This window comes from Triplophysa dalaica, chromosome 1, assembly GCF_015846415.1.
Source record: "Triplophysa dalaica isolate WHDGS20190420 chromosome 1, ASM1584641v1, whole genome shotgun sequence".
Lineage (NCBI taxonomy): Eukaryota > Metazoa > Chordata > Actinopteri > Cypriniformes > Nemacheilidae > Triplophysa > Triplophysa dalaica.
In genome coordinates this window covers 35,621,312-35,643,821 of record NC_079542.1, presented here as the reverse complement: position 1 = coordinate 35,643,821, position 22,510 = coordinate 35,621,312, and the positions used below count along the sequence as shown (strand labels likewise).

Genomic DNA, 22,510 nt, shown 5'->3' with positions numbered 1-22,510 from the left:
GTGTGTGTGTGTCTGTTTGTGATCAAGTGTGTGTTTGTGTTTATGTGTGTGCGTGTGTGTGTGTCTGTTTGTGATCAAGTGTGTGTTTGTGTTTATGTGTGTCACTTCTGAACTTGAAATGAACTGTGTGTTTCCAGAACAAGTCTTGTGTGTGTACTCACACCTTTATGACGTAACGTTGTGAGCTCAAGGGTGTTTATTTCACGCAGCGGCCTGCAGAGGGCATCGCTGTCACGGATTACCTTCACACAGGTCAAAGGTCACAAACAACCAGGAGTCAGTTTGAGCCTGTGAGGTCACTCTTACCTGAGCTACACAAACACCGACCGCCGCACGTCAATGACTGATGAATAAAAATCAACATCCGAGTATGTGACCTGCTTCATCCCTGACGGGTCACTCACTTCACTTCAACATGACACATCACAGAGATGTTTGTTCCATTTCTTCAACTTTAATTGTGTAACAAGCACCTTGCGCCTCACGGTCTTAAGCGTGTTATGTGTTACAGTAAACGCCATTAACAAGTTTTAGTATCGTTTTTGCACAATGTAAAATAATATATAAATAAATTTGAGATTTAAAAAGATAAAAAACAGAGAGTACAACAATACTGTGCAGGGAGAGGCAACCCCCCCCCCCAAAGGGCTTTTCTTAAGCTAAAGTAAACAAACATAAGATCAAATTAAGCCTAATTACATAACACAATTACTAAAAATCTAACAAAAAACACTTTTTTACAGGGAGCATCCAAAAATAAAAACCCTTGAAATATTTTTGGAAACAAGATAAAACACTTTTTTTTGCCAAGTAATTCAACTCCATTCCATTCCATTTTCTACCGCTTATCCGAACTACCTCGGGTCACGGGGAGCCTGCGTCTATCTCAGGAGTCATCGGGCATCAAGGCAGGATACACCCTGGATGGAGTGCCAACCCATCGCAGGGAGTAATTCAACTACACTTACTAATTTCTTCATAACCAGAGACTGATCCTGACAACCATGACTTTACCGTAACTTAAGTCAATTCAAATACATTCTCTTTGATAAGCTCCAGTCATTGGTTCCTCACAGATCACATGACTTTCTTAAGAGCAGCTGCTTAACGTCATGTTTAAATGTAACGTTTTTCTCTGTGTTGTGCGTTGTGTGGATGTTGCAGGCAGGAATGTGCAGTTGTGTGACCTGCAGACAGATGTAAGTCAAGCGGTGAGTGCTGAGAGGAGAGCTGAGGTCAAAGGTCAATGATGACTCGCTCAACCTTTCAGTAAATGATCAACACACACACAACACATTCTGTCTGCTGCTCGTTCACAGCGTACAGACGTGTTTAAACATGTATGAATGTTGAGAAATCCACACGCTAATATCACGCACACGTACTCTCTCTCTCTCGTCGTCGCTCTCTGTCTCTCTCTATGTCTCTCTCTCTCTACAGTTACATACATTTACATTTAGCAGAAGCTTTTATCCAAAGTGACTTACATTGCTTTATCCTATACATTTATACATAGGTATTTGGAATCCCCTGGGATCAAACACACAACCTTGCGTTGTTAACACAATGCTCTTACCACTGAACTACAGGAAAGTCTCTCTCTCGCTCTCTATCTATCTGTCTGTGTGTGTCTGTGTAGTGTGTGTTTGTTTATTCATGTTGCGGTTTCAGATATAGCTGTTGTTGCAGTTATCTTTTCAGTTGTGAATAAAACATTTGATGATGTTTTCAGTTCATGTGCTGCACTCATATCAATAATAAATGACCTTGACCTTGACCTTGAGTGTGACCTTGAGTGTGTGAGGTCGATGTTCAAAATGTTGTTACAGAAATAATAAAGCAACCGAAAACATGCTGGATGTGAAGTGTGTTGTTGTATTAGACAGCTAAAGATTCCACAGATCTGACTGAACACATGTGTGAAGAGACCCACAGGAGAGCCACACAATACACCCCTGTGACACTCACACAACTGCTCTCACAGGTGCTGCCCTGCAGGGGCACACACGCACGCACACACACACACACACACACCAACATGAACACAAATTCAGACATATTATCACAAGCACACACAGCTGATCGAAAACACACACACACGATTGAAAGCAACCACACATACACACACATGATCGCTAAACAAAAACACACACACACAAACAAAAACACACACACATGATGTCATTCCTGTGAATGAGTAGCTCAGACTATAAAAGCCGAGTTGTGTCTATGGTTAAGTAACAACCCAGCGTAAGTTGATTATAAGCCAACGCTTGATTCTGTTCATATTTGACCCTCCACAGCGTTTCTTAAGAGTGTTCAGTTCAATGTCAGGTGGAAATGATCAAAATGTGTGTGATGGTACCGTTGAATATCCATATTTATCTTTTCAAAGTGACTCACTGAGAAATAAACATGATGGTGCGGTTCTCTCATGACATAGCGCCCTCTCGTGGTCTTTGACTTCATAGGAAATGACAACAAATATCACTTTTTTGTAATAGCCAAAAATACAGTGCAAAATCTTTTATGCCAAAACTCATCAAAATATTAAGTAAAGTTCATGTTCCATGAAATAACTAATTGTGTCCTACCATTAATAAATCAAAACTTTATTTTTGTGGGCAATATACTATACTATGGACTTGATTTGGACAATTTTAAAGGCGATTTTCTAACACATGCACACACACACACACATTCATTCACTCACGCACGCACAAACACACACACACTTGTCAAAAAACTGACACTGGTTTTGTTGTCTGGGGTCACTCACACCTGTTAAAACCACAGAATTTCTGATCTCCGTGCAGCTCCTTTCATCAAAACTCAGGTAACGAGCAAAAGCCACAGCCGAAACACAAATAAATTCAGAAGATCTACATAAAAACCACCACCGTCACAGCAGAAAGGGTTTGTTACACTTTATTTACTGAAAATCCAGATGTTATGGTTTATTTCTCCACGTTTTATATCAACAGTGTGTGGAGGAACCAAATGATGAACTAGAAAAGAACTAGTCAATGTCAATCCTTCTGTGGGTTATAAGCAGAAAACAGTGAGAGCAAACGAAACAACACAAAGTCAAAAGAAACGCTGTGATATGTGTGTGTGTCCTCCGTTCATCTCAAATACTTTGGAAATGGTGACGGTACGGACATGGAAAGCAGACGTTAGGCCACACTAAAGACAGAACAGAAGAGTGTGAAATCAAATCAAAAGGAAAAGAATATTTGTTTTTTTTAACTACATCATTTGTATTTTTGTCAAGAGAAACTGCAGCGAGTCTTCATGGCCGATACATCTTCCCGTCTTCCATTCATCGCTTTTTAGGGGGCGTGGCTGTCCGGGGCGGAGTCACGGGACGGCCCGAGTTCATTCCCCCGTACTGGTACTTGGCTTTCTTTTCAGACGGCTTCAGAATCTGAGAACGCAAGAACAAAGAGTGTGAACAGAAGAGCTCATAAAGTTAAAATAGACACTACACCACTTTATTAAATCTGAACGGATCAAATAAACTAGACATCACATACTAGCAGACTTTTCTGAAGTTTCACACACTACACGATAAAATCTGCAGACTTTCTGCCTCAAATTCAGACTGAAAATCTGTAGTATAATCCAGTGTTAAGAATGAAAGTGGTGTCTTGTGTGCCTTTGACCTGGAAGGAGCACATCAGGGTCTCGTCAACGCTCATCATCCCCCCGGCGTTGTCAAACTCGCCGCAGTAGTTTGGCGCCGAGAACAAAGTCACCAGCTGCCGCTTCGCAAAGAACTCATAACCGTCCTCAACCACCTGCCAAAGAAAACAGAGGAAGTGAGGTCACGCTGCATTTCTGGAGATTCACAAACAAATAAATAAAAGAGAAGAGAGAGCATGCGAGAGAGAGAGAGTGAGTGGGCAAGAAAGAGAGAGAGAGAGTGAGCGGGCGACAAAGAGGGAGGGAGAGAGACCAGAGAGAGAGATAGCGAGAGAGAGAGAGAGTGAGCGGGCGAGAGAGAGTGAGCGGTGAGAAAGAGGGAGGGAGATAGCGTGAGAGAGAGTGAGCGAAAGAGAGAGTGAGAGGGACAGAGAGAGAGAGGGAGCGAAAGAGAGAGGGAGGTTATTTTAGATTTAAGTTATATTTAGGGATGCACCGATCCGATACTCTGGATCGGAATTGGGGCCGATCCGGGTCTTTTTTGCTGGATCGGGTATCGGACTGACGGGTTCTCTTCAGTCCGATCCGTTGCGATACCCGTAGATGTTACTCTAAAGCTTCAGAAAGGACTAACTATCAGGAAATTACCATAAACGTTGTCATGCACTGTATTCGATGTCATGTATCTTGATAGCTTTATGCGAGGAATAAACCAATATAGCATAAATAAATAAAAATTGACCTCCGCTGGTGCGGTCATCTGTCAATCTCAATCCAGCATGCGTGTGTCCGGGAACAGTCAGGACGTTACTCGTTCCAAAGTTTTCAATATTCTTCATAATCACTAGATAATAGATTGTGGTTTTGTTTAAAACACATTTTGCCGGAGACTGTACTCGCTGAGTGTAACGTTTTGAGATTCAAGCACTGGAAGCGGTCTATGTTATGCGTCATTCATACATAACTTTTAACTTTAGGATGGATTCAATGTTCTATGATTTAAACACATAACATATCTCTTCTCTTTGTGTTATAACTGTTTTGAACTTGGGAATCAAATATCAAATAACAGGATCATCTCTATCCGGGATGCGCGTGAGTGAAGCGGGTGCATTAAGCGCATCATTCTGCGTCCAATGCGCATGACTTTAAATAACGTACAAGCGAATGTATTAAGCGCATCATTTTGTGTCCAGGATGTGCATGAGCGAGTTTGGAGACTTTTATATTGTGATAGCTTTGTGTAATAAACAGAGATTTATTTGTTAAACATTTTGTAAGTATCTGTGCTTTATGAGACCACATTTTTGTTTTGTTTGTATTTTTAAGTTTAATACAGCACTTAATTACATTTAAAAAAATCATACTTTTAAGTAAAAATACTTAAGTAAAGGAAAATGGTAGATTTCAATGTACTCATGGATTTAAAGTAAAAAAAAAACATTTATTTATGGACTGTAGTGGAATAAGTATGATGTGCTTCATACTGTAGGAAAGCATTTTTTGTCCAAAGTACTCTGATAAAGTACAGATATTTTAAAATGTACTTGAAAGTAAACATGCTTAACTATCCACCTCTGGCAATAAAAGTTAAAATATGCAAGTCTACTTTGATCATGAAAAACAGTGCAAGTATCGGATCAGAATCGGAATCGGCAGATACGCAGAATTCAGATATCGAAATCGGATCGGAAAGGAAAAAGTAGTATCGGTGCATCCCTAGTTATATTAACATTCTATTGCGTATTAATTGTATTAAATGAAATTAAAACTACCCAACAGTTATTGATTCTTTGCGGAGATGTACCGCAAGTTAAGTTTGGGCCACTTAACCTTTGTTTACGGCGTTGCCGTTAAAAAACGTCTACTATAAAAAGGGGGGATTACGATCGTCCTTACGATTAATCATTACACATCAGCGCAACGTGTCAGCATTCATTTCTGGAACATTGCAGATTTTCTACAGTGGATGGAAGTGAAGACACGTCGACCATCCATTTTTGCAGTCAAAACATTATAACAATTATTTAAAAATCTACAAAATTAAAAAAAGGTAAATTCGTCATTTTTATGTGATCGGCTTCTGAACACGTCAGGCAGATAAGAGATCGTTTTGAATTGTGGAATTAAATATTACGAGTGCACAAGGTACAATTAGCGAATATTAGCGGACAATGAAAAATTATGTTCTTGAGCAATTATCCTTTTTAATGTTAGTTTATGTCAATATACTTATTCACGTTAGTTCGCGGTGCATTAACTAGTGTTAACAGTGACAACATTTGAGTTCAATAATGTTTTGTTAAATGCTAAAATTAACATGAATTACTATTAATAAATGCTGAATTAGTATCGTTCCTTGTTAGTTCATGTTAGCTAATGTAGCAAACTGCAATATTTCATAAGAGTGTATAAGCAGTTTATGTCACGAGGACGTTAAAGTTTATTTTCCTGACGTTACCTGATGTGCCCGGCAGATGAGATCCAGGTCGTGGCGGTTCAGGAACTTGCTCACCACATCGGCACCGAACGTGAACGAAACCCCACGATCATTCTCGCCCCAGCCCTGAACGTCCTTATCAGGATCTGACCACAGCAGGTCACATAAGAGTCCTAAAAACACACAATTCAGGTTACGTCACATACAGACAACACTAGACAGCATGCAGTGTACACTCTGCTGTACGCATGTCACCTGTGTCAGGAACATCTGTAGGTCTCATGATGCGTCTGATCTGCTCCATCGACTGAAGATCAGGAGAGAGACCTTTGAAAGGAAAAAAAGAAGAACGCTGAGTGAGATCGTCTTGGCAAACAGGAGTTGTTTGATGGAGCGATGTCACGTAAACCTGCCTCCATGGCAACAGAAGATCTTCTCATCCACGATAGCGGCGATGGGCAGACAGTTGAAGCAGTCCGTGAAGGTTTTCCACAGTTTGATGTTGAATCTGCGTTTACCTGTGGACGAAAAGCACACCGTTAACACAAGCCAACTGACGGGCTGAGCGTTAAGAAGAAGTTGGGTGTTTGCGTGCTCACATTCGTCATAGAAGCCGTAGATTCGGTTGATGGAGGCACATTCGTGGTTCCCACGCAGCAGGAAGAAGTTCTCAGGGTACTTGATCTTGTATGCCAGCAGGAGGCAGATGGTCTCCAGCGACTGTTTACCTCGATCCACGTAGTCGCCCAGAAACAGGTAGTTTGCCTCTGGAGGAAACCCGCCGTACTCAAAGAGCCTCAGAAGGTCTGTGTACTGCCCGTGAATGTCACCTATGAGACGGGCAAGATTGAGGGAGACGGGGGCAAGATTGAGGTAAACAGTGGGGGCGTAGAGGTTGGGCAGGTGTAGCTAAGGGCTCTTTGGTGGGCTGAAGATCATGTGTGTATGTGGTGGGTGTAAGACTCACCGCAGATTTTGAGAGGAGCCTCCAGCTCCAGAAGGATGGGCTGACTGAGGAAAATCTCGCGGGATTTGATACACAGGCCTCGAACCTCCGCCTCCGACATCTGAACGATCTTCCCTGGACGGCATCCTCGCACTGACACACAAATATTATTGTCATGATGAATCGGTTTGTGTACAATATATAACTTTGGCCGTCTTTTATTTTCAATGTTAAGGATATATATTTAAAACCCAAACTATATTTACGGCTTAAGCTTGACGAGGCAAAATACAATTATTAAACACTTACACCATCTTAATAGGGCTTTGAACAAAACTTTTATGAGAACATTCAAACATTGAATCTCCTTAACAAACTGCAGTCTGGGCCCTTTCACTGAGTGACCCCTTAATAGTCAGCAATCTGAGGCGCTGCTGAACACTGCAGGAACGTTAACAGGTGCCTTTGAGGACCAAATGTCAAAGTTAAAGTGTCAACTATCATCACCCTTTCGGGTCCATCTCCGATCAAAGTCTTGCTCTATTTGATGTCACACAATCCATGCGAATCACAGACGCACAACAAGAACACAATCTGTGTGAACATCCTGTTAAGACAAGGATTACTTTTAAATATGGAGCAGAAGCGTAACTGAGAAACACACACACAAACACACAAGTCATATATGGAGTTCTGTGTGTGCGTTCCTTCAGAGACCTACAGCAGACCCAAATATGGCCTGACAAAGAGACAGAAGTGAGATATTAGAAACAAATGAACATAGAGAGTCTGAGAGCGTCTGAGAGCGTCTGAGAGAGTCAGAGAGAGTCTGAGAGAGTCTGAGGAGAGAGTCAGAGAGAGTCTGAGAGCGTCTGAGAGAGTCTGAGAGAGTCTGAGAGAGTCTGAGAGAGTCTGAGAGAGTCAGAGAGAGTCAGAGAGAGTCAGAGAGAGTCTGAGAGAGTCAGAGAGAGTCTGAGAGAGTCAGAGAGAGTCAGAGAGAGTCTGAGAGCGTCTGAGAGAGTCTGAGAGCGTCTGAGAGCGTCTGAGAGAGTCTGAGAGCGTCTGAGAGAGTCAGAGAGAGTCAGAGAGAGTCTGAGAGAGTCTGAGAGAGTCTGAGAGAGTCAGAGAGAGTCAGAGAGCGTCAGAGAGAGTCAGAGAGAGTCAGAGAGAGTCAGAGAGAGTCTGAGAGAGTCTGAGAGAGTCTGAGAGAGTCTGAGGAGAGAGTCAGAGAGAGTCTGAGAGCGTCTGAGAGCGTCTGAGAGCGTCTGAGAGCGTCTGAGAGAGTCTGAGAGCGTCTGAGAGAGTCAGAGAGAGTCAGAGAGAGTCAGAGAGAGTCTGAGAGAGTCAGAGAGAGTCAGAGAGAGTCAGAGAGCGTCAGAGAGAGTCAGAGAGAGTCAGAGAGAGTCAGAGAGAGTCAGAGAGAGTCTGAGAGAGTCTGAGAGAGTCTGAGAGAGTCTGAGGAGAGAGTCAGAGAGAGTCTGAGAGCGTCTGAGAGAGTCTGAGAGCGTCTGAGAGAGTCAGAGAGAGTCTGAGAGAGTCAGAGAGAGTCAGAGAGAGTCAGAGAGAGTCTGAGAGAGTCAGAGAGAGTCAGAGAGAGTCAGAGAGAGTCTGAGAGAGTCAGAGAGAGTCTGAGAGAGTCTGAGAGAGTCTGAGAGAGTCAGAGAGAGTCTGAGAGAGTCTGAGAGAGTCAGAGAGAGTCTGAGAGAGTCTGAGAGAGTCAGAGAGAGTCTGAGAGAGTCTGAGAGAGTCAGAGAGAGTCAGAGAGAGTCTGAGAGAGTCAGAGAGAGTCAGAGAGAGTCAGAGAGAGTCTGAGAGAGTCAGAGAGAGTCAGAGAGAGTCTGAGCGTCTGAGAGAGTCTGAGAGCGTCTGAGAGCGTCTGAGAGCGTCTGAGAGAGTCAGAGAGAGTCAGAGAGAGTCTGAGAGAGTCTGAGAGAGTCTGAGAGAGTCTGAGAGAGTCTGAGAGAGTCAGAGAGAGTCAGAGAGAGTCAGAGAGAGTCTGAGAGCGTCTGAGAGAGTCAGAGAGAGTCTGAGAGAGTCTGAGGAGAGAGTCAGAGAGAGTCTGAGAGCGTCTGAGAGAGTCTGAGAGCGTCTGAGAGAGTCAGAGAGAGTCTGAGAGAGTCAGAGAGAGTCAGAGAGAGTCTGAGAGAGTCAGAGAGAGTCTGAGAGAGTCAGAGAGAGTCAGAGAGAGTCTGAGAGCGTCTGAGAGAGTCTGAGAGCGTCTGAGAGAGTCAGAGAGAGTCTGAGAGCGTCTGAGAGAGTCAGAGAGAGTCAGAGAGAGTCTGAGAGAGTCTGAGAGAGTCAGAGAGAGTCAGAGAGAGTCAGAGAGAGTCTGAGAGAGTCTGAGAGAGTCAGAGAGAGTCAGAGAGAGTCAGAGAGAGTCAGAGAGAGTCAGAGAGAGTCAGAGAGAGTCAGAGAGAGTCTGAGAGCGTCTGAGAGCGTCTGAGAGAGTCAGAGAGAGTCAGAGAGAGTCTGAGAGAGTCTGAGAGAGTCTGAGAGAGTCTGAGAGAGTCAGAGAGCGTCTGAGAGCGTCTGAGAGCGTCTGAGAGCGTCTGAGAGAGTCAGAGAGAGTCAGAGAGAGTCAGAGAGAGTCTGAGAGAGTCTGAGAGAGTCTGAGAGCGTGTGAGAGAGTCAGAGAGAGTCAGAGAGAGTCAGAGAGAGTCTGAGAGCGTCAGAGAGAGTCAGAGAGAGTCAGAGAGAGTCTGAGAGCGTCAGAGAGAGTCAGAGAGAGTCTGAGAGAGTCAGAGAGAGTCTGAGAGCGTCTGAGAGAGTCAGAGAGAGTCTGAGAGAGTCTGAGAGAGTCAGAGAGCGTCAGAGAGAGTCAGAGAGAGTCTGAGAGCGTCTGAGAGAGTCTGAGAGAGTCTGAGAGCGTCTGAGAGAGTCAGAGAGTGTCAGAGAGAGTCAGAGAGAGTCAGAGAGAGTCTGAGAGAGTCTGAGAGAGTCTGAGAGAGTCTGAGAGAGTCTGAGAGAGTCTGAGAGCGTCTGAGAGCGTCTGAGAGCGTCTGAGAGAGTCTGAGAGAGTCTGAGAGAGTCAGAGAGAGTCAGAGAGAGTCTGAGAGCGTCTGAGAGAGTCTGACAGAGTCTGAGAGAGTCTGAGAGAGTCTGAGAGCGTCTGAGAGAGTCTGAGAGAGTCTGAGAGAGTCAGAGAGAGTCAGAGAGAGTCTGAGAGAGTCAGAGAGAGTCAGAGAGAGTCTGAGAGCGTCTGAGAGAGTCTGAGAGAGTCTGAGAGAGTCTGAGAGAGTCAGAGAGAGTCTGAGAGCGTCAGAGAGAGTCAGAGAGAGTCTGAGAGAGTCTGAGAGAGTCTGAGAGAGTCAGAGAGAGTCTGAGAGCGTCAGAGAGAGTCAGAGAGAGTCTGAGAGCGTCAGAGAGAGTCTGAGAGAGTCTGAGAGAGTCAGAGAGAGTCAGAGAGAGTCTGAGAGCGTCAGAGAGAGTCAGAGAGAGTCTGAGAGAGTCAGAGAGAGTCTGAGAGCGTCTGAGAGAGTCAGAGAGAGTCTGAGAGAGTCTGAGAGAGTCAGAGAGCGTCAGAGAGAGTCAGAGAGAGTCTGAGAGCGTCTGAGAGAGTCAGAGAGAGTCAGAGAGAGTCAGAGAGAGTCAGAGAGAGTCAGAGAGAGTCAGAGAGAGTCTGAGAGAGTCTGAGAGAGTCTGAGAGCGTCTGAGAGCGTCTGAGAGCGTCTGAGAGAGTCTGAGAGAGTCTGAGAGAGTCAGAGAGAGTCAGAGAGAGTCTGAGAGAGTCAGAGAGAGTCAGAGAGAGTCTGAGAGCGTCTGAGAGAGTCAGAGAGAGTCTGAGAGAGTCTGAGAGAGTCTGAGAGAGTCTGAGAGCGTCTGAGAGAGTCAGAGAGAGTCTGAGAGAGTCTGAGAGAGTCTGAGAGAGTCTGAGAGAGTCAGAGAGAGTCAGAGAGAGTCTGAGAGCGTCAGAGAGAGTCAGAGAGAGTCTGAGAGCGTCAGAGAGAGTCTGAGAGAGTCTGAGAGAGTCAGAGAGAGTCAGAGAGAGTCTGAGAGAGTCTGAGAGAGTCTGAGAGAGAGTCTGAGAGAGTCTGAGAGCGTCTGAGAGAGTCAGAGAGAGTCAGAGAGCGTCAGAGAGAGTCAGAGAGAGTCTGAGAGCGTCAGAGAGAGTCTGAGAGAGTCTGAGAGAGTCAGAGAGAGTCAGAGAGAGTCTGAGAGCGTCAGAGAGAGTCAGAGAGAGTCTGAGAGAGTCAGAGAGAGTCTGAGAGCGTCTGAGAGAGTCAGAGAGAGTCTGAGAGAGTCTGAGAGAGTCAGAGAGCGTCAGAGAGAGTCAGAGAGAGTCTGAGAGCGTCTGAGAGAGTCTGAGAGAGTCTGAGAGCGTCAGAGAGAGTCAGAGAGAGTCAGAGAGAGTCAGAGAGAGTCAGAGAGAGTCTGAGAGAGTCTGAGAGAGTCTGAGAGAGTCTGAGAGAGTCAGAGAGAGTCAGAGAGAGTCTGAGAGCGTCAGAGAGAGTCAGAGAGAGTCTGAGAGCGTCAGAGAGAGTCTGAGAGAGTCTGAGAGAGTCAGAGAGAGTCAGAGAGAGTCTGAGAGCGTCAGAGAGAGTCAGAGAGAGTCTGAGAGAGTCAGAGAGAGTCTGAGAGCGTCTGAGAGAGTCAGAGAGAGTCTGAGAGAGTCTGAGAGAGTCAGAGAGAGTCAGAGAGAGTCTGAGAGCGTCTGAGAGAGTCAGAGAGAGTCAGAGAGAGTCAGAGAGAGTCAGAGAGAGTCAGAGAGAGTCTGAGAGAGTCTGAGAGAGTCTGAGAGCGTCTGAGAGCGTCTGAGAGCGTCTGAGAGAGTCAGAGAGAGTCTGAGAGAGTCAGAGAGAGTCAGAGAGAGTCTGAGAGAGTCAGAGAGAGTCAGAGAGAGTCTGAGAGCGTCTGAGAGAGTCAGAGAGAGTCTGAGAGAGTCTGAGAGAGTCTGAGAGAGTCTGAGAGAGTCTGAGAGCGTCTGAGAGAGTCAGAGAGAGTCTGAGAGAGTCTGAGAGAGTCTGAGAGAGTCTGAGAGAGTCAGAGAGAGTCAGAGAGAGTCTGAGAGCGTCAGAGAGAGTCAGAGAGAGTCTGAGAGCGTCAGAGAGAGTCTGAGAGAGTCTGAGAGAGTCAGAGAGAGTCTGAGAGAGTCAGAGAGAGTCTGAGAGAGTCTGAGAGAGTCTGAGAGAGAGTCTGAGAGAGAGTCTGAGAGAGTCTGAGAGCGTCTGAGAGCGTCAGAGAGAGTCAGAGAGCGTCAGAGAGAGTCAGAGAGAGTCAGAGAGAGTCAGAGAGAGTCAGAGAGAGTCAGAGAGAGTCTGAGAGAGTCAGAGAGAGTCAGAGAGAGTCTGAGAGAGTCTGAGAGAGAGTCTGAGAGAGTCTGAGAGAGAGTCTGAGAGAGTCTGAGAGCGTCTGAGAGCGTCAGAGAGAGTCAGAGAGCGTCAGAGAGAGTCAGAGAGAGTCTGAGAGAGTCAGAGAGAGTCTGAGAGAGTCTGAGAGAGTCTGAGAGTCTGAGAGAGTCTGAGAGCGTCAGAGAGAGTCAGAGAGAGTCTGAGAGAGTCAGAGAGAGTCAGAGAGAGTCAGAGAGAGTCTGAGAGAGTCAGAGAGAGTCAGAGAGAGTCTGAGAGCGTCAGAGAGAGTCAGAGAGAGTCAGAGAGAGTCAGAGAGAGTCTGAGAGAGTCAGAGAGAGTCAGAGAGAGTCAGAGAGAGTCAGAGAGAGTCAGAGAGAGTCAGAGAGAGTCAGAGAGAGTCTGAGAGAGTCTGAGAGAGTCAGAGAGAGTCTGAGAGAGTCAGAGAGAGTCAGAGAGAGTCTGAGAGCGTCAGAGAGAGTCAGAGAGAGTCAGAGAGAGTCAGAGAGAGTCTGAGAGAGTCTGAGAGAGTCAGAGAGAGTCAGAGAGAGTCTGAGAGAGTCTGAGAGAGTCTGAGAGAGTCTGAGAGAGTCTGAGAGCGTCTGAGAGAGTCAGAGAGAGTCAGAGAGAGTCTGAGAGAGTCTGAGAGAGTCTGAGAGAGTCTGAGAGCGTCTGAGAGCGTCTGAGAGAGTCTGAGAGAGTCAGAGAGAGTCAGAGAGAGTCTGAGAGAGTCAGAGAGAGTCAGAGAGAGTCTGAGAGCGTCTGAGAGAGTCTGAGAGAGTCTGAGAGAGTCTGAGAGAGTCTGAGAGAGTCTGAGAGAGTCTGAGAGCGTCTGAGAGAGTCAGAGAGAGTCTGAGAGAGTCTGAGAGAGTCTGAGAGAGTCTGAGAGAGTCTGAGAGAGTCAGAGAGAGTCAGAGAGAGTCTGAGAGCGTCAGAGAGAGTCAGAGAGAGTCTGAGAGCGTCAGAGAGAGTCTGAGAGAGTCTGAGAGAGTCAGAGAGAGTCAGAGAGAGTCTGAGAGAGTCTGAGAGAGTCTGAGAGAGAGTCTGAGAGAGTCTGAGAGCGTCTGAGAGAGTCAGAGAGAGTCAGAGAGAGTCAGAGAGAGTCTGAGAGAGTCTGAGAGAGTCTGAGAGCGTGTGAGAGAGTCAGAGAGAGTCAGAGAGAGTCTGAGAGCGTCTGAGAGAGTCTGAGAGAGTCTGAGAGAGTCTGAGAGAGTCTGAGAGCGTCAGAGAGAGTCTGAGAGAGTCTGAGAGAGTCTGAGAGAGTCTGAGAGAGTCTGAGAGAGTCTGAGAGAGTCTGAGAGAGTCAGAGAGAGTCTGAGAGAGTCAGAGAGAGTCAGAGAGAGTCTGAGAGAGTCAGAGAGAGTCAGAGAGAGTCAGAGAGAGTCTGAGAGAGTCTGAGAGAGTCAGAGAGAGGTCTGAGAGAGTCTGAGAGAGTCTGAGAGAGTCAGAGAGAGTCAGAGAGAGTCAGAGAGAGTCAGAGAGAGTCAGAGAGAGTCAGAGAGAGTCAGAGAGAGTCTGAGAGAGTCAGAGAGAGTCAGAGAGAGTCAGAGAGAGTCAGAGAGAGTCTGAGAGAGTCAGAGAGAGTCAGAGAGAGTCTGAGAGAGGTCTGAGAGAGTCAGAGAGAGTCTGAGAGAGTCAGAGAGAGTCAGAGAGTCTGAGAGAGTCTGAGAGAGTCTGAGAGAGTCAGAGAGAGTCTGAGAGAGTCAGAGAGAGTCAGAGAGAGTCAGAGAGAGTCTGAGAGAGTCAGAGAGAGTCAGAGAGAGTCTGAGAGAGTCTGAGAGAGTCTGAGAGAGTCTGAGAGAGTCTGAGAGAGTCTGAGAGAGTCTGAGAGAGTCAGAGAGAGTCAGAGAGAGTCTGAGAGAGTCTGAGAGCGTCAGAGAGAGTCTGAGAGAGTCTGAGAGAGTCAGAGAGAGTCAGAGAGAGTCTGAGAGAGTCAGAGAGAGTCAGAGAGAGTCTGAGAGAGTCTGAGAGAGTCTGAGAGAGTCTGAGAGCGTCAGAGAGAGTCAGAGAGAGTCTGAGAGAGTCTGAGAGAGTCAGAGAGAGTCTGAGAGAGTCAGAGAGAGTCTGAGAGAGTCTGAGAGAGTCTGAGAGAGTCTGAGAGAGTCAGAGAGAGTCAGAGAGAGTCAGAGAGAGTCAGAGAGAGTCTGAGAGAGTCTGAGAGCGTCAGAGAGAGTCAGAGAGAGTCAGAGAGAGTCAGAGAGAGTCTGAGAGAGTCTGAGAGAGTCTGAGAGAGTCAGAGAGAGTCTGAGAGAGTCTGAGAGAGTCTGAGAGCGTCTGAGAGCGTCAGAGAGCGTCAGAGAGAGTCTGAGAGAGTCTGAGAGAGTCTGAGAGAGTCTGAGAGAGTCAGAGAGAGTCAGAGAGAGTCTGAGAGAGTCTGAGAGAGTCTGAGAGAGTCTGAGAGAGTCTGAGAGAGTCTGAGAGAGTCAGAGAGAGTCAGAGAGAGTCCTGAGAGCGTCTGAGAGAGTCTGAGAGAGTCAGAGAGCGTCAGAGAGAGTCTGAGAGCGTCTGAGAGAGTCTGAGAGCGTCTGAGAGAGTCAGAGAGAGTCAGAGAGAGTCTGAGAGAGTCTGAGAGAGTCAGAGAGAGTCTGAGAGCGTCTGAGAGAGTCAGAGAGGAGTCAGAGAGAGTCAGAGAGAGTCTGAGAGAGTCAGAGAGAGTCTGAGAGCGATCTGAGAGAGTCAGAGAGAGTCAGAGAGAGTCAGAGAGAGTCAGAGAGAGTCAGAGAGAGTCTGAGAGAGTCTGAGAGAGTCAGAGAGAGTCAGAGAGAGTCAGAGAGAGTCGAGAGAGTCTGAGAGTCTGAGAGAGTCTGAGGGAGTCAGAGAGAGTCAGAGAGAGTCTGAGAGCGTCAGAGAGAGTCAGAGAGAGTCTGAGAGCGTCAGAGAGAGTCTGAGAGAGTCTGAGAGAGTCAGAGAGAGTCAGAGAGAGTCTGAGAGCGTCAGAGAGAGTCAGAGAGAGTCTGAGAGAGTCAGAGAGAGTCAGAGAGCGTCTGAGAGAGTCAGAGAGAGTCTGAGAGAGTCTAGAGAGTCAGAGAGAGTCAGAGAGAGTCTGAGAGCGTCTGAGAGAGTCAGAGAGAGTCTGAGAGAGTCAGAGAGAGTCAGAGAGAGTCAGAGAGAGTCAGAGAGAGTCTGAGAGAGTCTGAGAGCGTCTGAGAGCGTCTGAGAGCGTCTGAGAGAGTCAGAGAGAGTCTGAGAGAGTCTGAGAGAGTCAGAGAGAGTCAGAGAGAGTCTGAGAGAGTCAGAGAGAGTCAGAGAGAGTCTGAGAGCGTCTGAGAGAGTCAGAGAGAGTCTGAGAGAGTCTGAGAGAGTCTGAGAGAGTCTGAGAGAGTCTGAGAGCGTCTGAGAGAGTCAGAGAGAGTCTGAGAGAGTCTGAGAGAGTCTGAGAGAGTCTGAGAGAGTCAGAGAGAGTCAGAGAGAGTCTGAGAGCGTCAGAGAGAGTCAGAGAGAGTCTGAGAGCGTCAGAGAGAGTCTGAGAGAGTCTGAGAGAGTCAGAGAGAGTCTGAGAGAGTCAGAGAGAGTCTGAGAGAGTCTGAGAGAGTCTGAGAGAGAGTCTGAGAGAGAGTCTGAGAGAGTCTGAGAGCGTCTGAGAGCGTCAGAGAGAGTCAGAGAGCGTCAGAGAGAGTCAGAGAGAGTCTGAGAGAGTCAGAGAGAGTCAGAGAGAGTCTGAGAGAGTCAGAGAGAGTCAGAGAGAGTCTGAGAGAGTCTGAGAGAGAGTCTGAGAGAGTCTGAGAGAGAGTCTGAGAGAGTCTGAGAGCGTCTGAGAGCGTCAGAGAGAGTCAGAGAGCGTCAGAGAGAGTCAGAGAGAGTCTGAGAGAGTCAGAGAGAGTCAGAGAGAGTCTGAGAGAGTCTGAGAGAGAGTCTGAGAGAGTCTGAGAGCGTCTGAGAGCGTCAGAGAGAGTCAGAGAGAGTCTGAGAGAGTCAGAGAGAGTCAGAGAGAGTCAGAGAGAGTCTGAGAGAGTCTGAGAGAGTCTGAGAGAGTCTGAGAGCGTCAGAGAGAGTCAGAGAGAGTCAGAGAGAGTCAGAGAGAGTCAGAGAGAGTCTGAGAGAGTCAGAGAGAGTCAGAGAGAGTCAGAGAGAGTCAGAGAGAGTCTGAGAGAGTCTGAGAGAGTCAGAGAGAGTCTGAGAGAGTCTGAGAGCGTCTGAGAGCGTCAGAGAGCGTCAGAGAGAGTCAGAGAGAGTCAGAGAGAGTCTGAGAGAGTCTGAGAGAGTCAGAGAGAGTCAGAGAGAGTCTGAGAGAGTCTGAGAGAGTCAGAGAGAGTCAGAGAGAGTCTGAGAGAGTCTGAGAGAGTCAGAGAGAGTCAGAGAGAGTCTGAGAGAGTCTGAGAGAGTCAGAGAGAGTCAGAGAGAGTCTGAGAGAGTCTGAGAGCGTCTGAGAGAGTCTGAGAGAGTCAGAGAGCGTCAGAGAGAGTCAGAGAGAGTCAGAGAGAGTCTGAGAGCGTCAGAGAGAGTCAGAGAGAGTCAGAGAGAGTCGGGATTGGCGGCTCCGTGTCAGAGCATTGCTTATGATTTTCGGACGGATCAGGCCTTAACTAAACATAATTCACGGAAAAGTTGTCAATCGTTCTTTTTCATCTACACTAATCATCCACTCTGTTTAACTGACGGCTGCTCACCTCTCTGTCTGACTGTAGCACACACATTTTCAAAGGTACACACCAGAGGTCGCGCTACACATTTTTATTGTGCGTCATTTTGACTGACAGGCCCGTAAAAATCTGTCATAATCTATAATTACCCGTCACTATGGTGCAAGGTGGCGTTAGATGGTAATTAGTATGTTTGTGACGTCATCATGCTGTACTTGCGTCTCGGAACTTGTTGTATTTTAATACAGCTGAATGTCCAATAAAGCCATTGTTATTTATATTCATTTATTTATTAAATCTTTTAATGTTTATGTTCTTATGTGATTAGATCTGAGAAAACCCAACACATGGTGCAAATTTATACCGTATTCAAGCGCTTTCAGTTTTTATTTTGCTCATATATTGTGTATGTAACTAAAGTTATGACTGAGGTCGTCTGAAGCGCTATGATGTTCAGGAACGAAATTTGGAGAAAAATGTGTTTAAAGTGATGAAAATAAAAGCCCAACAGTCCAATATCACAAGTTAAAGTCACTTTACAGTGGTAAGAAACTTACTCTCATAACAATTTAATAAAAAAAAATCCTAGTGTTGAAGTCTATAAAAATACTGTACAAACCGTTTGAATAAAATGAAAGTAAGGAAAATGTTGCAGCGCACACTTAAGGAACAAGAGCTCTGCCATTATCACTACACAAGGAAACTAACAAACATTACGGACAACAACTAATAAGCAGTGAAGCAAGTTTTAAGTTGTTTATCATGTGCATAGTGTCTGGACTTTTGATCATCACTTGTATATTTTGTGATCTCATGAGCAGTAGAGCAGGATTAACTCCTGTGCTGTACACTGAGAGCTCTGTCATCTCACTAAAACATTGTATAAAAAACTTTGCGTGCCATAGTCTACACAGGACTGACAGGTCCTGATACTCCTTCATTCTTCATGTTATGTGGTTTACTTTGATATGTGTCTTTCCCGTGTCCCAGCGCCACATCCTACAGGTTTCTCCAGATCGCAGTCAGTAACATGACAGGTGAAAACACGCAGGTCGCTTCGCGAGCATATCACGCTGAAGGGTAACGGGGTTTGACAAATTGCCCTCATTGTCATTTTTCCTTCACCGGTAAAAAAATCTGTCAATGTCAGATAATTTTCGGTTAACGCGACCTCTGGTACTCAAACGTACAGGAATATCTGGACCACAGCCAATCAGAGGGGGGGGCCATCCTTCACTATCTCCGATTGGTTTAGACCGTGATATGGGCCTATTGTGTGTCTATTGTTGAATCACAGAGAGACTTTCAGAGTTGCGGAGACTTTTTTCTCCCTCAAACGGCTGTGCGACGTCTGATTATTTTTAGTCACACCATTGAGAAATAAAGTCGCATTTGCCACCAAATTGGTCACACTCTAGAGCCCTGACAGACAGACAGAGAGAGAGAGTCTGAGAGATAGACAGATATTGTGAGATCGACAGAGATTGTGAGAGACAGACAGAGTCTAAGAGAGCGAGACAGACAGAGTCAGACAGACGGACAGATATTGTGAGAGACAGACAGAGTCTGAGAGAGCGAGACAGACAGAGTCAGACAGATATTGTGAGAGACAGACAGAGTCTGAGAGAGCGAGACAGACAGAGTCAGACAGATATTGTGAGAGACAGACAGAGTCAGACAGATATTGTGAGAGACAGACAGAGTCTGAGAGATGGATAGAGATTGTGAGAGACAGACAGTGAGTCTGTGAGTCAAATGGAGAGAGTCAGACAGACAGAGTTTCACAATGGCTGATGAATGCAGTCTGTATACAAGTGTTGTCATAAAGCAGTGATTCTGATGTGTGTGATGCTGAAGTCTCGTTGTGTCACAATGATCTCAGATGATCTCGAGCAGCCCTTCTCAAAGTCTGGACTCCACATCCATACACTTCATATTTCAGGTGCAGTCTCATAAGACCTCCGTGGCACACAGACACACAGAGGGGCTCGTGAACCAATGAATGACTGATGGATATATTCCGTCACATAGCAACTAGGGACATTTTGTATGAACCTTATCTTTCATTCAGTAGAAAAATGTTGTTGGGTTCGCCCCGCGAGCTGCGCAGCTCGTCTCGATGAGTCACAGATAAGATAAACAGCATATCTAAAGTTGAATTATTACATCAAATTATAAGCAGTTTTATTAAAACCAGTTCTGTAATAAAAATGATTCCGGAGCTTTTGACCTTGATGAGGATTCAGATTTGCACCCTTCAGTGTAAACTTTGAGAACTGGTGATCTAGAGAATATGGTCAGACCGCAGTCACACACACAGAACCTGTTTGAGAACAAACCTGTGTGTGTTAATACATACTGCTCACCGCCGGACACAGACAACACCGTATATGGACATAACACACAAACACACACCTCAGAACAGATCTCAATGACATTATCAATAAAAAAAACTTTAAGCTAACAGCGAAAAAAGGGATCTTCTTCGGGTCACACCTTCATTCCACCTTTATCACTGATGCTATATAAGAGGATAAACATCCCAGCCATTGTGTGTGTGTGTGTGTTAAGGGGGCTGAGTGTGTGTTCTGATGAAAAACAGCCCTGGATATTTCCAGTGCCCCTTTTTTCCCCTGCAGTGGACGTGACCATATAAGGACTCGAGTGAAATTTTCAGCCCTGCTTTCCGGACAATTCCCAGCGCAAATATCAATGACACACACATACACATGAAACGATGACAAATAGCGACAAAAATGTGACGCGAATGACATACATCACACATGTAGTTATAACTGTTCTCACCCCATCAAAAAAAGTATTAATGAAAACTAAATGTGTAGCTTAATATTTAAAAATATTACTAATAAAATAACACAAATAAAGTAATACAAGAATACAAGTAAAAGAATAAATAAATAAATGAATATCCATGCTGCAAACATTTTTACGGCAAATTCATCTCCTGTAATTTTGGCTCCAAATATCATGTGTAAATTGTCTACAAAACAGTAGATTACATTACATATCACGGCTTTCTTCATTGTGTAAGTAAAAAAAGCTTTTTTTTGCTGAGGAGGTTTCACAAATGTGTTTGATTTGACACAGAATGACCTAATAAATAAATATATCACATAAATCAAGATGATGTCACTCTTCGCTCTCTCTCATTTTAACACATGCTACTAAAGACACAAAAAACATCAACGTACGCCAAAACAAGCGAATTAGTCTGTATATTAGCAATCTCACATACACCACATGACCGGATTAAGAACCTGGACTGAATTCTGCACATCATGATTGATTTATTTGCCTTATTCTGAGTAAACTAATATTAGGATTAAGGGGTTTACATGAGTTGCTTTAAGAATATACCTTTCATGTTCCTGTTTTAAATCTTACACTACATAGTTGGATTAATGGCATACGTCATTACGTCCCTAAAGCCCATTGAGTCCTAAATTTCCGCACGTTAAAAAATAAATACGATCTCACGTTGTTGTCAATCACATTTACACACTGCATTCGATATTTTTTGTCCGTCATGAAAAATTATTGACTGGGTTCAATTTTATGCACTTTTCACTTCCGTAGTAAGCATTTTAAGAGGTGTTATGACAATTCAAAGACACCGTACAAACGAACGCCAAATTCAGAAAAAGGCATACATTACGGACTGTATGTGTAAAGACCTTTAGCAACGCTGTACAACGTTCCCTCCATAATTTCATGCATTAACAAACAGTTGGTCTTCGCCATGGTATAACATACAGTGTTTGGCGTTTCATTTGTTTTCTAGAATTGTTGGAATCTTTCTTGTTTCACATTCGGACCAAAAATGTGCTTTCTTGCTTGAAGCCATGTTGTTTGCCGTAAAATGAAACGTCTGCATAACCAGTCGCAAAGTGATGTGAAAGTTCCAATAATAGTGCGATTAAGGTGTGTACATGTCTATACTGCACTTCGATAATGCAACTAGAATAAGAGTACAACACCCGTCTTAATTCCAGTTGTGTTTAGTACGATTTATACGGATTAAGATAATCAAAAAACTCTGTTTACACGGTCCATTCTTAATCGGATAATTGTGTTAACATCGGATAATTGTTGTCCATGTTAACGTGGTCACTGTTAAGTGGACCACTTTCCATCAGAGCTCATCGCCATAGCAACAAACACAACAGAGATCACCTGTTGCAGACCACCTTGAATGCATCCCATCATCTCATATTTTAAAGAAGGAAATAATAGTAAGTATCTAGCACATGAGTTATGTTGAGCGGGAACTGGAACGAAGTAAGAGCGGATTTCTTATGGTTTTATCAATCCTGCAACTGTCAGTCATTCGCATTTACTCACATTTGTGTATGAAACACTTGATTTTGTTATAAATGTAATAAGTGTTTATCCCACAGTTACTACAATTATATCACGTCAAAAAAACAATAACAACACAGAATAAAATACCATAACACATATATCACTTTCTATGACACAAAGTCATGCACTCTTTCAATACAAACATAAGACAATAAACAATAACCACAAACACACACACACACACAAACACACACACACACACACACAAACTTCAAATAGCACACACTTAAGACAATAACAAACAAACAAAACACCCGTCAATAAATCACGACAACACACAAACACGCAACACTTTTATTGTACCTGAGAGAATGATCTGTGTGTTCGTGAGCGATATTGTGTTATTGTATATAGCGATGTGTGTGTTATTGTGTATCGCGATGTGCGTGTGTTATTGTTGAAGGCGCCTGAAGGCCGAGCGAACACGCATCTAATCACAAACACACATATTCGGTGTGATAATGGCCCATATAAGTAATCGATGAACTCATATAACACACAGACACACCTACAGATGTTTAATATCCGTCAATCACTCACCCTCGAGCAGTCTAGAGATCAGAGAATCCACGTCCAGCTCCCCCTCCGCCATGACTGACCGAACGAAGATCCGCCCGCCTGCGCGCGCACCTGCCCGAGATTCGGCGCGCTCCCGACGCGCGGGCCTCGAAACCCTGACGAATGTGCGCTGATCTCACCACTAAAGAAGACAGGATGTTATCCAAAGGGACTTTTATTGAAATATTATCACTTAAAATCGACTAAATTAAACAATTATTTAGAAAAATGTAACGGGTCTTCTTATTTAAATATTGAATTTTTCAATTGTTTTAAGAAAAACACTTTGAACGTTTTCTTCACTTTTTTATTGAACATTTTTGTTATAACAAAACAATGTTACAACATAAACATAACATGACATTAAAAACACTGAGATTAATGAAAATAGAGAAAATAAAACATTACCATGGATCGAAACAAGCAAGACAAAAAACAAACACAAAAAATCAGGAGAGGGAATTACACAAACAAATATTTACATTTACATTTAGACATTTATCAGACGCTTTTATCCAAAGCGACTTACAAGAGTTTAGGAGCAATAAGCGATAGTTCATACAGGAGCCATAATACATTAAGTGCCAATACAAAGTTACTGGTTTCAACAAAAGCTAGACCACTACCTGTTGAGAGAAAGGGTTAGTGTATTTTGTTTTTGATATAAAATCAA

At 44.7% G+C, this 22,510-nt stretch overlaps 1 protein-coding gene across 1 annotated transcript; it reads right to left on the bottom strand.

Annotated features, from left to right (window-relative positions):
* Positions 1–2,912: 2,912 nt before the first annotated feature.
* Positions 2,913–21,961, bottom strand: LOC130422551 (serine/threonine-protein phosphatase PP1-beta catalytic subunit). The gene is made up of 8 exons (XM_056749507.1): positions 21,820–21,961; positions 7,053–7,184; positions 6,685–6,915; positions 6,499–6,603; positions 6,341–6,412; positions 6,107–6,258; positions 3,666–3,800; positions 2,913–3,427 (listed from the first exon to the last, which is right to left on the bottom strand). The coding sequence occupies exons 1-8, from the start codon at positions 21,869–21,871 to the stop codon at positions 3,323–3,325; spliced, it is 984 nt and encodes a 327-aa protein (XP_056605485.1). The 5' UTR covers positions 21,872–21,961; the 3' UTR covers positions 2,913–3,322.
* Positions 21,962–22,510: the final 549 nt, after the last annotated feature.

Bases quoted from the DNA above. Each gene is read 5' to 3' on its own strand.
- LOC130422551 (XM_056749507.1), bottom strand. From the start codon at position 21,871: ATGGCGGAGGGGGAGCTGGACGTGGATTCTCTGATCTCTAGACTGCTC. The intron at 7,185-21,819 runs GTGAGTGATTGA...TTTGTGTGTCAG, and splicing joins GATCTCTAGACTGCTCGAGG to TGCGAGGATGCCGTCCAGGG. The intron at 3,801-6,106 runs GTAACGTCAGGA...TTTCTTTGGCAG, and splicing joins TCATCTGCCGGGCACATCAG to GTGGTTGAGGACGGTTATGA.